This window comes from Laccaria bicolor, genomic scaffold, assembly GCF_000143565.1.
Source record: "Laccaria bicolor S238N-H82 LACBIscaffold_45 genomic scaffold, whole genome shotgun sequence".
NCBI classification, from domain to species: domain Eukaryota; kingdom Fungi; phylum Basidiomycota; class Agaricomycetes; order Agaricales; family Hydnangiaceae; genus Laccaria; species Laccaria bicolor.
Genome location: NW_001889916.1, coordinates 139,564 through 154,974, shown reverse-complemented (window position 1 = coordinate 154,974; position 15,411 = coordinate 139,564). Strand labels below are relative to the sequence as shown.

Genomic DNA, 15,411 nt, shown 5'->3' with positions numbered 1-15,411 from the left:
ATAAGTAAACTTTGTAGTCTAATTTCGACTTTTGTAGTCTTTTATAGTGTATCAGTAAACTGTGTAGTCTAAGTCCGACTTTTTTGTAGTCTATCAGTAAACTTGGTAGTCTATATCTGATTCTTATAGTACAGGATGCACCTTCCTTTTTTGGTCATTTTTCCCATGATACAATAATTGTAGCCCTTTCTTTTAGCTTTCTGAATATACTGAAATCATGTTATTTGGTTTTGTTTTCATAGAGAAAAACACAAAAAAAAAAAACGCGACACTTTTGAAATTCCTTTACCTCATATCTCCACAACGGGAGCACTTCAGAACATAATTCAAACAGATTCGGGAAGCTACAGTGTAGGGCTACAACTTTCGTTTTTGACCATTTTTGGTAATTAGTCATGTGACCACCCTCCAGGGAAGCCCATTGCATGGACCCTGACATGTGGGATACATTTGAAAAATTGCAATGAAATATCCAGGGATACATTTGAAAAATCACAATGAAATACCCAGGGTATCTATTGAAAAATTGCAATGAAATGCCCAGGAATACATTTGAAAAATCACAATGAAATACCAAGGGATACATTTGAAAAATTGCAATGAAATGCCCAGGGTATCTATTGAAAAATTGCAATGAAATGCCCAGGGCTACATTTGAAAAATGGCAATGAAATACCCAGGGATACATTTGAAAAATCGCAATGAAATGCGCCAGGTATCCATTGAAATATTGCAATGAAATGCCCAGGGCTACATTTGAAAAATGGCAATGAAATACCCAGGGTATCTATTGAAAAATCGCAATGAAATGCGCCAGGTATCCATTGATATTTTGCAATGAAATACCAGGGATACATTTGAAAAATTGCAATGAAATATCCAGGGATACATTTGAAATTTTGCAGAAAATGCGCTGGGTATCTATGGAAAATTCACTATGAAATACCCAGGCCTACATTTGAAATGCCTTTCAAAAAATCCTAAGCATTATAGATATGGCCTCTAGGCTTAAGTCTAAGTTATAGAAATGACCCTCTAGGCTTGGGTCTAGGTTATAGAAATAAAGTGGTAGCCACTAGTGGGACATCGACATTTCAAGCTTCAAGTCAAGGTGGGTCTGTTATATCCATTCTCACTTGTCTGAATGCTTACCAACAACAGACTCAAGATTACGACGACAGTCACGACACCCAATGGTCCAGACAGTTCAACGTGCTGAGATGGTAAGCCCTCATCGACGGGAGCTCTTCATATCTGATTTATTAATCAGTTCCCAAGGAAGCGCTCCTCACTGCTCAAGATCAACCCAATTTTATCTGAGGGTTTCTCACCGCCTGCTTCAAATCCATTGCCCAGCACTACGTAGACGTGTGGTGCTACTTAGCATGGAACGGAAGAAGCTGGTCTGTGTGGTTATGTGGGTCGAGTGTGATGGATGAACTATGTATACTTATCAAGTTGGGGTTTCTATTAGGGCAACGGAGAACGACAAAATGGAAGGTCAAATTTAATGCAACCACCCCACCAGCTACAAAATCTTCTGGTTGGTATAACATCTGGACCCATACAAAACCTTCGCATGTAGGACTTGAATTGGATTGAAGAGTCGGAATCGCAATTGGTACGTTGTCCATCAGGAAAATCGCAAATGTGTGGCAGGTCGTGATTGCATGGCGGAGTGTGGCCGGCGTGATGGAGCTGGCGCCACACCACCATAATTTTGATCTCCAGATAAATTGTGCCATGTGTGTCACAATAATCCTTCATGCCATGGAGCTGTTGTCACATGTATGTGTATTGATCATGTGACATGTTGAACGTCAGAAAATTTTGGACTTCTGAACTTTTTCTTGGGCTTCATGCTGCTTCATGCTCAGTTCACACTCCTTCCTCTGGTAGTCTCCCTCCACTGTGGCAATGCGTCACCACCACCATCTCGAGTAACCATTGCTCAACCGCACCCAACCATTATTGCACCTCAGGCCTCAACGTCACGAACAACGACCTACCCCAATGACAACGACAACCACCTGGGACGTGCAGACGGTGATGATGCATGTTGTCATCACTGCACATGTTACTCAAGGTGGGCCATCTGAACTCCCTTTGCTTATCGTCTTTTACCACAACGCACAGGGAGGCCACATCGCTGTTGGTGACGTGGCAAACAACAACAGATGGAGAATGACAAACCATTGACAGTGAGGTGAGCCATCTGACTAGTCTCCTCTTTACTTTTTTAACAAGAGACGCAGGGGCCACGTCACCAATGGCGACGTGACAAACAACAACCATCCTTTGACCGCCCCCAATTGCAATGACAATGTGGCAATTCCACATCACACCACCCACAAGCACGAACAACAGCCAACAACAACGCCAACCAAAACCGACCACGATCATTTATGCAAACGACAATGGAAACAAATCACAACAAGCTGAGGTGAGGCCCCACCACCTATCTTTCTAACACAGAATCTAGGTGCTACATCTCCGTCGGCGATCTGGCAGCAAAACAATGAGCTCATTTGTTGCCATCATGTATTGTAGGACGCGAACAATGAGTACCCACCATCCCATGTTCGTCCTTTGGTGGTGCGCTTTCCCCATCTCACCATTACCTTATTCCTGACCTTTGTCACAAACAGGACCTCATTGATCTCATGGAGGAGGGCTGCATCAAGGATGGTTGGGTGAGTTCCCCAAATCATTCTCATTCACTCTTTTGTTACAATATAGTATTTACGTGTTGTTTTGTACATAGTATAATACCAATAAATGTTTTTATTTTTCACATTTGGGCAGTGTGGTGTAATTTAAAAGCTGGATTTGTGGCCCCATAATGAAAATTATGATGAGTTTGTGGTGCCATGAATGATTGTGGTGGATGTGTCGCCACCCTTCGCCACCACAAGTATAATGTCCCCATCATGGTTTGTGGGAGTGTGGCTGACCGTGGTTTGGATGAGAAGTGTGGTGCCACACATGCCACATGTGATGTGATTTTCCTGATGAGTCTATGCCTGTGTTGCATTTCCATAAACCCTTCCTACACAGATCGGCCCTACAATCGCTGTGTCACCACGTACAGCATTTTCCGCTTGCAAGGTCGCAATCATTCTCGTTTGCAGGTGCGAAGCATAAGAGCTCACTTACCGTTAATTCGAATGGCATCTAACCCTGCGACTTTCAAGATCTGCCATAGAGAAAGTCTGCTTCCAGAGGGATGTCATGAGGTGCTTCAAACCTGGGTAGCTCCCTGGCTCCTTGCTGGCCCTGTGTTGTACTTCGATAGCCTGAAAAGGAATAGCATGAGCGACGGCAAGTATCATGGCCGCGGAACAACCAATATATCGTTCCTTGAAAACCTACACCGAGATACAAACCTGAGTTATGACTTGCAATGGGCTGTTGTTCCTTGAGAAGTCACTGTCACTTGCGCATTCCGACATAGTTGAATCTGCGACCATTGAGGAAGGTGCATAGAGGAAAGAGGCGTGATCACACAAATCTACCAAAACAATCACCCAACAAGCACCCAGCGAACACCCACAAAAACGGCAACAATCTCCCACAAACCATTCCGAGCCTTGCAGTGCCCTTTACAGCTGCGAACAAGACGAGGAGAACAGGAAAATCTACAACACTGGAGCCTGAGGACATCCATGACGAGGTCAACAACTCGAGAGACTCACAAAGAGTCCAGTGTCCAGCCATCCCACGGCAGCCCCCGCAATTTTCATGTTACGAGTCCGTCCTTCACTGTTCACGTTCAGGTTCTTGAGATATAGTTTGTTTACTTGGGTGTTCCCCCTTTCTGAATCAGTAAACAAGAATTCACGAATGTCCCTCAATGGGATAACATCATCGGATTCACCTCTGAGCCTTTTCCTGGGGCTTTTCTCGTGATAGTTGCACAGAGCGGTTGATGAACTCATCAAATACCTCATCATCTACAGTCGATACTCGTCTTTCGACTACGATGTTCTATTCACTCAGTCATAACACGAAACAGCAGGCTGCTAGGGACCCTAAGGGCTCTTCAGCTATGTCATCTGGTGCGTGCAGAACGTTTTTGGTCGAGAGCTACATGAGGGAAACTCCAGAAAGGGCATTGTACAAGCTGAAGCAGCCTGCATTGAAAGTAAGCTGTGTTACTGCAGCCCAGGCTGTAGTTTTAGACCAAATTGACCTGGAATGTTGCACCTTATTCATTTCCATAGGGTGTGCAATTGGCCACTTGGCTAAAATGCCATGGGCTGTGGAACCTTGATATATTTGAAAAAATGCCTCTCAAAAATAAAACCCATTGCATCTATAATAAAATATACCCCTCAAATATGTTTTCTGCTTATAATATTCTTCTACAGCATCTATTTTTAGCCTGATATGTTTGTGATTTATTACAAATCTAAATATAGCTCACATGTGTTTCATGATTCAAAATTCTCAGAAATGGGATATTCTGGATCACGGATATGTTTTCTGTATGTTTTGTCTTCCTAAAGAGCATCCAGATATGTTTTTTCTTGAGATCCAAAATGTTTGTAATTTATTACAGATCTAAATATAGCTCAGATATGTTTGATGATTCAAAAATCTCACATCCTGGATCAGCATTGATGACTGGTATGTTTTCACTGTGGATGTTTTCTTTTTGTCTGAAGAGCAATGTATTTTTTCTTGGAATTCAAAATGTTGGACAGATCTAAATATAGCTCAGATATGTTTTATGATTGAAATGGTACATTCTGCATCAGCATTGTTGACTGGTATGTTTTCTTGTATTCTGTGTATGTTTTTCTTGCCAAAAGAGCATCCACATATGTTTTTGCATGTCATAATTCTTCTAAAAAAGCTGCATTTCACCAGAATATTCCAATTGTAATGATTCCCAGTTTTCTCCATCAAAACTTGTGTTACAGCTACTCAAAGCTACCAAGTAATGTGGAAATATATTTCCGATTTTTTCAAAAAATTTCCGCCTCCATCAGAGGTGTGGAGATGATGGATGCGCAAGCCATGTTCTGGATGACCTTTTGTTCTTTGATCCTTCTGAGGTAACAAACAATCATCAACAAAGGTAGCTTCTGAGTGCGGAATCATGAAAAGTGCACTTTTGAGGGTGTTATTCAATATATTGATGGATTTGACTTCATAGTTCTTCAGTTTCAATTGGTTTGTATCATATAATATGTATTTTGTATTTCAATTCAGCAGCTTTTCAGATGGATGGCTCAGGTTCCAGCTGGATGACATTGCCACATAGATACAAATAGTTGCCCAAAGGCACGGTCATTCATTCTCTACACTTGTATTTAATGAAAGATACACATTTCAGTACCCTAAAAGAAGAACATAAACCATTTTCCATGTTTCGTGTGCATGGCACCCTCGCAAGTGGATGGATGCCACATGGTGAAGTTGGATGATGAGTTTGAAAGCCGTGGACAAACAGATGCAAACTCTCCAAACATATTGAAACCAACGGAAATTGAGCAAGGAGGGGAAGGGAACACTATACTGACAATGGCAAAATAGGTCAGCAATGAGCATGATCAATTTAGGAACTCTGACTTACACACACTATCATAATTTGGCTAAAATTTGTAGAGAAAGGAGTATTTTTGTTTTTAAAGCTCAAAAACATATCATTCCAGCAAGTTGCAAACTAATACATGCCAGCTAGAGTCTACCAAATATCCATAGCATAAGTGAAATGATATTAGAACAGGCAGTTTTGTGTTTTGAGTAAAATGACACACCTGAAAGTCTTGTTCTCATTTTTTCATATTTAGGAGGGTTTTAAAACATGTAATTGTGTTGGGAAAACTTGGTGTACTGTTCTAAATTCAGGGAATTAGATTCACAGGATCCTAAGTAAAGGTTTGTGTCAGTAAGAAGTCTCTAAGTACAGTATCCACTTTGATAATGAAGGATTTGTTGTGAAAGTCATTGAATAGAGTGTATTTCTTCTGACTTTAACTCTACTGTTACCACTTGAACCATTCAATGGCCATGAAACTTACATAGAAATCTTCAGAATGAAAAACTGAATGGATTCCCAAATTTTGATGGAAATCAAAGGGTTGTGGGGGTACAGGAGGATGGGATAGGTGCAGAGGGTCACAATAAAGCAACTGAAAGTGCCAGAATCTCAGATGTGAGATCGGAATTCTTACGACTTTTACTCCCCGCCTGATGAATACATATTGCTACCTATCTCAAATGCTAATCATACTCCTCAGATACTTCAAATACATTTTTCCATAATTCTATCTTCCCAACAACGAACGCAGGAGCAACTTACGCAACTCTCCATCAGCGCTCGGCATTGTCCGAGCACTGTTGATGCGTGGTTGAGCATGCCATGTCACTCCATCATCCGTTCAACCAGCGTTGAACGTTAAACATCCTCCACGGCCACCCCATCAACCAACCCTCTCAAGTCCAAGGTCACCCTCAAATCATCGTCTACGACCGCCTCTCCACGTTTGCGCAAGGACCAACCGCCGGATGAAGGACCTGGGGATGTTCACTAGACGCGAACCCTAACGTGGTAAGCTGAGCACTTCGTCTGCGTCATTCCTCATTGGATCATCCATGCCAACAGCACCACCACCAAATGTTTGACCTGGCACGCCAATGGTTCATTTGGGCATGCTACGTCAAGCGCCAACGGTCCATCCGGCATGCAAGCGTCAACGGCGACACCAAGAGCCCACAACAAGGGTCTGCAACGACGGTTTTCCACCACCACCTCCACCAATGACGGCGACCGCCCACCATCACCCACCTGACGCACTGCCCGAGTCCCATCATCAGCCGGCCAGCACATCCAAAACCAGCCCAGTGGCCACCATTACCACATCCAACAACCACCACATCCAACAGCTTCGGCGCCGAGCATCGATCATCCTTGTCATCAAGGGTACGTCTTCCTCCCCCTCCAACATATACGCTGACCTCTTCGTATGTTTCCCATGTCCTGTCACTCAAACGACAACGGGCAACGAGCGCCCATCACCAACACCAGCACCAACTAACATAATCCCCAGTAACCGTCCTTGCCCCCTCTGCCGCTCACTCATCTCCCTTTCTCCAACCAATGCAAATCGTATGCAGAAACTGATCCCAGGTAAGTCTACAGTGCTTCCCTCTCCACACCTTGTTCTGACAAGCGACGATCACAGATGTCGTCATGCTTCATTGACCACGACCACGACAGACGGCCATGCCACCACGACGGACGAGCATGAAGCAACCACCACTACAACGGACGACCACGGCCATGGCCATGGACCACGACGTACCGCCACGGACGCCAACCTACCACCAACCGCGACCACGGTGCACTGTAACGTCAATGGACTACCACAACGCGAAGACAAAATGACGGACAATGGGGCCCATGACCAGACGACGACGACGACACTGGACCAACACAACACGACCACCCTACCAAGACCAGAACGGGTGACGGCGACCCAGCACGTTCCACGACGATGCAAAGACGAGAGGATCCCGTGCGTCCGTCACGACAGCATCCCCTCCCCGACTTCAGTAGTCTTCTTCAAAACTCCGCCAATCGTCGCCCTTGATCTCGAAAAGGAAGTCATCATCAAAGGGAGGGTACGGACTTTGTTGATTCTGGGATTGCGAGGGATTGCGCGATGTAGATCGTCAGATCGGGATAGGTGGAGCCATCGCGACGACGACCACCCCCACGATTTACCTCTTTTTGCTTAATCTCCATAAGTAGATCCTTTATTATATTCTTCTTATCATTTTCTTTTCCCTGTGCATTGTGTGATAGAGTAGCTACTTTTTTTTTCTTCTCAAAATTTAGTTTATTTACATCTGTGTACCAACGGCGTCTTATGCCCCAATGTCATCCAAAAAGGGTTTGTCGCATCCAGCTATTTCGGTCTGATTTAACAAAGGGAAACTATCTGAAGTGGTCTGAACATATACAAGCATATATTTGGTGAAATTTCAGAGGTTGTTTCTATGACGAACAAAGCTGTAGGACATATATTTCTCCTCAGAACTAAAACTGTGTATTGTTGACAGTTGTGTACCAAAGGCATTGAAAGGCCCAAGGTCATCCAAAATGGATTTGTTGCATCCAGCCTATTTCGGTCAGATTTGACAGAGGGAAACTATCTAGGAGTGTCAGAACATCATCAAATATATATATGGTAAAGTTTCCGTTGTTCTTTCTAGGAGAAACAAAGCTGTGGGAACATAAATGTCTCCCCAGAATTAAATAATAAATATGTACCCATATAATATCAACAATACCTCTTCCCACCCACCCTACAGCAAGCTGTGCATTAACCCACATCCTGACCAAGTGGTCAAATGCACTCCCTATGGAAATGAATAAAGTGCATTCTTGCAGAATTTAAGGCATAGGACTACAGCCAAGGGTGGTTACTGCCTTTTGTGTATATCCATAACACCATCTTTTGGTCCTATACAAGTTCATTTCACTGGCTTCTTTTCGTTCAAGCTAGTGGCGCACTTGATTTCTTTCTTCAACACATCATCTCAACACTTCACAGTTCAGTTTTGTTTGGATTATGGCATGTGTACATAGACAACAAAGTACACAGGGAATTGAATAATCAAGTCATGCTTTGCCTATGCCCCAATCCTCGTCCTCATTGTTCTCGAAGGCCTTAACTGCACTTTGTAGCTCCTCCATACTCTCGGGTTTCATCTGATACTCCTTGATCAATTGGATGATCTTCGCCAGAGCTGCATCCCGGTCAAAGTGGCCTGCCAGCTTCACATGTTCCTTAATATCCTTGTGAACTTTGCTCCTTTCGTCTGAAATGCTGTAGGCCTTAAAGGCAAGCTTGATCAAGCGGCGGGAAAGGTGTAGATGGGCATTCACCAGGAGGCCAAAAATTATTTGCATAATAATTGTGAAGTCAACGATGTATGCCATTAAACGTTGCAGCATGAGTCCCCTAAAGTTTTCCCGCTTAGCATTTTAACATGGCATAGTGAGGAAGACATATAATTGCTTGTACACATTGAAAATCCATTTTGCCAGAAAGAGAGACGCAACAATAGGAATCACAATGGGAGCAGCAGGTGCAGTTAAACCCCCAATTAACGCAGTCAAGCCACCAAGCAGTGAATAAGCACGGGGACTGACAAGTTGTAAAAAATAAGGTGGCACAGTCGACAAAATGGACTTACAATATTGTGTTGGGATCTGATGGCTCGTCATATTGATTCCCAACAAGTTCGATCATTAGCTTTTTCAGTTCCTTGCTTTCCAGATACTAAGAGCACAGTTTCCATAAGTGTGAGAAGATGGAATGATGTTAGGGTATTTACCCCGCAACCATCTTGAATGTTCCACACTTCAACAATATCAGTATGTAGAACCTGAAGGCACTCTTCTATAGTTTTTCCTGGAAAATTCACACTAGCTACGAGACCCATCCAATAACCTGACAAAAAAAGGGGTAGCTTAGTTTAACTTTCACTGAGCACACTGAAAGATTCATACGCTTCTTCCCAACCCTTGAAATAGGCGTCAGCATGACATCAAGAGAAGACGAACGTTTGAATGCTCACGCAATCACCGCATCGATCTTTACAGCTGGATTCACGCGTTGGGCGATGGCAGAGACTTACGCAACATCTTCAGCAACGTCAACTGCCAGGGTGTTTTTAACACAGTCAGTAGTGAGACGGACAAGCTCGTTCAACATCTTTCTGGTATCCTTGTATTCTTTATTGGCTGTGTTGGCAAAAAGTATAAGCACAGGCCCAAGATGTCTCTTGTAGCTTACTTGAGACGGCAATGTGCGGAATGTCTATACCGACGACCTTTTCGAAGGGACCAACACACAACTCTTGGAACTGTGCTGCTGTCTCCTCAGCAAGACGTGCATTTCAGGTTTCCCGATCCAAATGTTTGTTGCATTTGTGGAACTCTAGATTGTTACCGTATTCAACCTGCTCTACCAACTTATCATATTTGGTAAAAACGGTGATCACAGGAACTAAAGTGAACAGTGAGCCATCGTCGATCAGAAAACACCAAGAACCTACCAGGGCCAAGTTCCCCTTTGGACTTCATACGGAATAACTCCTCCACCCTAGCCTCGAACAAACGATCACCTTTAGACAAGGACACTGGGAAACAAAGCCTGTGCAAGACCTTCATCACCTTGTTCACTCAGGTGATTGAGGAGTGGTAAACATACCAGACAGCATGTACCTGATCCCTCACATTGGACATCTTCTTACAAGCTTTCAAAAAATCGACCACTTTCTGAAAGTTTTCACCCTCCCCATGCTCAAAGCCCTGACTGTCGTGTAGAACAAATCTTCCGTTTTCGCTGGCTATAATCGGAGTATTGATATTTGACACGCCAGCTTCTGAATGAGCCACCGTCTGGGGAAGGACAAGCTTTAGGAGCGGATCTTGAGAAGACAGGGAAGTGACCTCACAGCATCCTTGACACCGAAGCATTCGTTGATAAGGGAAGATTTCCCTACACCACTCTGTAAAAACAAACTGTGAGCTAATACCTGAGAATAGAGGTATAAGAGGGCCACTTTGCTGATGACCAGGACTCGGAACCTAGCAGTAAGGTAAGTCAGAGTAATCGGAGATTAAGCAGACTAACCGTTCGACCAACTTGAATAACTCATCCGTTGTGGGTTGTAGGTCGCCAGTCGTCGGAGGTTCTGCATTGGTTAAAGCACTCTAAGATCGATAGCACCCGCATTAGGCGGACGCTTTTGCGTTTGAAAAAGAAGTGCACACACCCCTGCGTATTGGCTAAACTTCAGGACGGCATTGAACTTGTCAAATGATTTTGACCATTCTAGAGTAAAAAGTCCTGCATCGGCAAGACAGGAGCGATTGCAGATGGGAGGCACTTGCCTTGTTTTCCGGAGAAGTGTGGGCCGACCTTGCTTCGCAGTTCATCAAGAGGTATCTTGCTCTTCGACGCAGCACGAAACAATCCGCGGAATCGGACTTGCAGATAGAGGGGCTCTAAAGGCGAAAGTTGACTGCGTTGACTAGGTTTGTCGTTCAATGCTACACATGATCATCGGCTCACCAGGGGGATGACAACTCAAAGTTGTGGGTCTTTGCATTCAGGAGACAAGGTGATTCCCGCTCGAACGATCCAATCGAAAGTTGGACCGATTTGAGGATGTGCTGGGATTCAACGCAGATTTCTAGCCAATGGGTGTCAGATGTCTGACTTGGGGGCAAAAACCTGGGAGGTTACCTGTGATCTCGATGCTGAGGCTTCCAGTTGAGCTACCTGTCGCGGTAGACATGGTGGGTTTGGTGAAAGGGAGGTGTTTAGCGCTCGGAACACGCTTTACACGGGGCATGGGTAAAGACTGACTGAAATAGAAATTTTAGCCTCGTTTAAAGTGATGGTGTCTGATACGGCGTTCGGTGTGACTGTCAGAGGATGTGACGTCACCTGCGAGCGCTTGAGCAGTAGTAGCTGGTTGATTGAGTCCGTTGAAATGAAAAGCGAGGAAGACGCGACATTGAACCCGTACAGGCCTCTGCCTTACATTCACAGCACAGAACAGAAGGCTAGTAGTGTCATCAGTTGTTCATGACCGTCCTCAAAAAGGGGGTTGAGGTGGGGATCGCCTCGAGAAGCATCCGCGGAAAATAACAGAGGGTGATTTGGGTTTCCGAAGTGAGTACAGGGTGTGCCCTATGACTTTCGCCATGCTGTCGGAGGCCAGTGCTTAGGAAGGGCATCGCATGATGGTTTGAAGTTCTACAAAAGGCCAACTTCCCCCACAATTGTGCCAGCGCACGCCAAGGTCTTTTGGTTACAAACGTACTGTTGGCCCGTTGCGGCTAGTTGATAATCTAGGTACAACTTACGTTAGAGGTGAGAGAAAATGGGAATATCAGAAAGCGTACTTACGGAGAGGAGCGAGTCACAGTTGAAAGAAGTAGTGTCGAGCTCTTACAGTCGAGCGAAACCATGTGTGCTCCTCCTCTGGTCTCGCATTGACTTTGTGAGGGATGAGATATGACTTTGTAAGAGCATGTTAGAAATTTGTGCGGTGCCACCCCTAGATATGAAATCGAAGCCCCAGTTGCGAACGTGCTTCTAGATTGAAAGAAGAAGGTAAAATTGCGACTTGAATGGAAACAAACACTATGTAGGCATAACAAATGGTCAGTAGATAAAATTTTGACGTGTCGCCCCGGCTCACCTGGGTGACAATAATCCGAAGTTGTCATGAAGATGCGCATCGACGTGGTTCATGCCCGCAAATGTCGTTGCAGTGCTACAAGTCGATGTTCCAGGTGCCAGCACTCGTTCTGGCCAAAATGAGCAGAAGCTTTCTTATCATGTTGATCAAAAGTTTAACCCATTACGGGTGCACCACCAACCCAAGAAAAAAGAACGTGCGTGTTGGGTGAAAATCCAGATAAGAGCCAAGACCTAGTATGATAGGTAAGCACATACACAACAAAGCCAGCAACGAGGCTTACTTTTATAGCAAACTGGTTGAACGTATTGTGAGGTCACCCCGTTCCCGTTCCTCCGAGGCATCGAAATCCAACCACTAGGTGTCTTTCTGAAATGTGACACGAAGAACTTCCACGGCGCAGTACGGAGAATGTGTTTTGCGACAAGATGAGCCGCGTTGGCATTGGCATTTCTCGAAGGACAAGCATCAATTGCAGATGACGAGGCTCATGTCGACCTTTCCCTGAGGGATTCTGCAAAACGTAGGCCCGAGCGCGGACGTTCCGCGAAACGGATGATTCCATATGCCAATGCCACACGATGGAGCTTCGCACCCGCTGTAGTAAAGGGTTGAAAGACAGTCGTGTGAGGCGCCTCGCACTCTTCCACAGAATAGCAGTAACCTTAGTTCGCCAAAGTAATTCAACAAGTCTTCACAGTAAACTCTGGATAAGTATTTTCGCCAATAGAATGAGCATGGCGCAACTCACAATCTCGGTAAGAGCCATCCCCAAGGTTTCGTAAATCTTCTAGCCTCCCCTTAAAGCCCTTCGGCTCCTCTTGAACGAGGTAGTGAAACCCTAGCTTGCGTTCTTTGGCTGGACTACTACTGGCATCCAGCTAATACTTGCGAATCTTCGTCATAAAGATCAATCTAATGAGTTGGTTGAAGAAAACCCCAAGAAGACCCACCTCATAAAGCCTCACGAAAATAGGTAGTCAATTTGAGTGTGGCTCAAGACTTTCGTAGTCAAGTTGGTCATGGCGTCGCTGGCGTTTCTAACCGGGCCAAAACCGAGCTTTGTCAAACATCGCAACCTCTCCCATTGAACCCTGAAATCAACGTTAATCGCCACTTATTGAGAGAATATTGTTACAGCCATGTGCGGAACATAGGGCGCAGCATGAAATTTTTTTTTTCGCCAAATAAACAATGTACTTAGTTGTAAAGTATTGTCTATGTAGCACGCTCAAAAGTTGTCCATTCAGCTTGAAAATAGAACCATTCGACGCAGATTTTCAATCTGCATCTGAGAGTATATAAATTTCCACTGCGAGGAGAGAATGAATGTGTAATTATGTACATGACAAAAATGCAAGAACGACGTTGACGTGGCAGCCTCCAGCCTCAATTCTCGTCCGCCCTGTCTGCCCATTGACTTTTATATACATTCGTCAAGCTGCCGCCCCCTTCAATCCACTAGGGAATGTCACGGGTTTACAAACCCGTACGGGTTGAGGTCGCGGGTGGGTATGGGTACGGGTACAGGTTGGCATTTTCGTACCCCAGCAAAACCCGTACCCATGACATGGGTGTGATGGGTGTGACATGTCAATCACGAACGCGTCACCTTCACCACGACACTCAACCACCACCACCATACCCTCCAGCACGGTTACCAGACAGCGTGGCACGGCAACAACAATGCAAAAGACTCGGATATGTTGGTCAGTAGTAGTGACACACAGACCACAGCAACCACAACGACGACGAGTCAAACACGATGGAATATGGGGGGGATAGACACAAACAGAGGGCGGGCTTACAAGGTGCGCCCGTGAAGTTCTCTTTTCTTTTTGTTTCCTGACTATTACAACAGCACCACGACAACGGCACCTGCCAATGGACCCCACCTCACAGATCAATGCCAACGTGGTCACATGCAGTTGCTCACCACCAACCACACAACACGATACCGTCAAAACACTGGCGCATGCCCTGTGCCCCAGTTACCAATAACGATGAGTCAAACACGATGGAATATGGGGGGGATAGACACAACTAGAGGGCGGGCTTACAAGGTGCGCCCGTGAAGTTTTCTTTTCTTTTCATCTACTGACTATCACAACAGCACAACGACGACGACACCTGCCAATGGACCCCACCTCGCAGGTCAACGCCAACACAGTCACATGCAGTTGCTCACCACCACACAACATGATGCCGTCAAAACACTGGCGCATGCCCTGTGCCCCAGTTACCATTTCCTGACTTTCCGATCCTCGCAGGGTTGCACGGCAGTATCGATTGACACTTGCACTGCCTTTGCGAGGTTCATTGGTCATTTCTGGAGGGATACCCGCACATGGGTTGGGAACCCCCGGGTTTTTGTAAACCCTCGACCCGTACCTGCGAAAACCCACACCCGTGGATGCGGGTACGGGTTTTGACGGGTACGGGTGCGGGTTACTCTGGAAAACCCCAGGGTAGCCCGTGACATTCCCTACAATCCACCGAAATCATGTCACGGGTTGCAGGGCATGAATGGGACGGGCCACGTCTGGCCTTCTGGAAACATTGATCAAGCAGGATAAAGCACCAATAAGCTTACAGTAATTCCCCCTCCTCCGGAAGCTTGACCTGAAGGTCTGAGCTGCCCAAAAGACGCAACGGGCGGAGGGGGAACGTTGAGTTGTGGATGCACGATTCAGTGATTATTTCTTGCGGTCGATGGAACATGGGCACATCGACGTGTGCAGATTTGAAATCGGTGTCGAATGAATCTAATTTCAAGCTGAATGGATGACTTTTGAGCGTGCTACATAGACAATACTTTACAACTACATAAATCCGTTTGTTTATTTGGCAAAAAAAAAAAATTCATGCCGCGCCCTATGTTCTGCACATGGCTGTAAAAAGCATACCGCTATGGATTGAATAAAACGGAATTTGCCTCTCAGTGAGACTACCAGGCGAAACATTGCCGGCTTTTATGGGCAAAGAAACTTGGAGAACGACACAATTACGCGGGATCCAAGATACCGCTCGCTCTTTTCCTCTCAACGTCTTGATCGGCGAGCATGCGCAATACCGTCTTGCTGAAATCCCACGTTCATGGCGAAGAAGGCAACGTTTGGACCTATGGTGGTAGGGAACAGGTGAACGTTTTACTACTATGTACAGTCGCGGACA

The 15,411-nt window shown here is 45.3% G+C and overlaps 3 protein-coding genes across 3 annotated transcripts; 2 read left to right on the top strand and 1 right to left on the bottom strand.

The window, feature by feature from the left end:
- Window positions 1–3,982: 3,982 nt before the first annotated feature.
- LACBIDRAFT_332864 (uncharacterized protein) lies at window positions 3,983–4,946 on the top strand (the record flags this gene model as incomplete). The annotated part of the gene is made up of 6 exons (XM_001887457.1): window positions 3,983–4,144; window positions 4,384–4,391; window positions 4,422–4,487; window positions 4,562–4,629; window positions 4,761–4,772; window positions 4,873–4,946. The coding sequence occupies 6 exons, from the start codon at window positions 3,983–3,985 to the stop codon at window positions 4,944–4,946; spliced, it is 390 nt and encodes a 129-aa protein (XP_001887492.1).
- Window positions 4,947–6,768: 1,822 nt separating this feature from the next.
- Window positions 6,769–7,933, top strand: LACBIDRAFT_332863 (uncharacterized protein; the record flags this gene model as incomplete). Its single annotated transcript, XM_001887456.1, has 4 exons — window positions 6,769–6,931; window positions 7,126–7,138; window positions 7,194–7,632; window positions 7,850–7,933. The coding sequence occupies 4 exons, from the start codon at window positions 6,769–6,771 to the stop codon at window positions 7,931–7,933; spliced, it is 699 nt and encodes a 232-aa protein (XP_001887491.1).
- Window positions 7,934–8,635: 702 nt separating this feature from the next.
- Window positions 8,636–13,261, bottom strand: LACBIDRAFT_332862 (uncharacterized protein; the record flags this gene model as incomplete). The annotated part of the gene is made up of 23 exons (XM_001887411.1): window positions 8,636–8,978; window positions 9,042–9,164; window positions 9,214–9,299; window positions 9,355–9,470; window positions 9,516–9,543; window positions 9,598–9,652; window positions 9,875–9,890; window positions 10,078–10,175; window positions 10,233–10,423; window positions 10,480–10,612; window positions 10,659–10,719; window positions 10,801–10,813; window positions 10,947–11,049; window positions 11,100–11,220; window positions 11,274–11,391; window positions 11,478–11,569; window positions 11,857–11,872; window positions 11,900–11,937; window positions 11,989–12,131; window positions 12,238–12,346; window positions 12,779–12,901; window positions 12,989–13,104; window positions 13,206–13,261. 23 exons carry the CDS (start codon window positions 13,259–13,261, stop codon window positions 8,636–8,638), a joined length of 2,298 nt encoding a protein of 765 aa, XP_001887446.1.
- Between the last annotated feature and the right edge of the window lie 2,150 nt (window positions 13,262–15,411).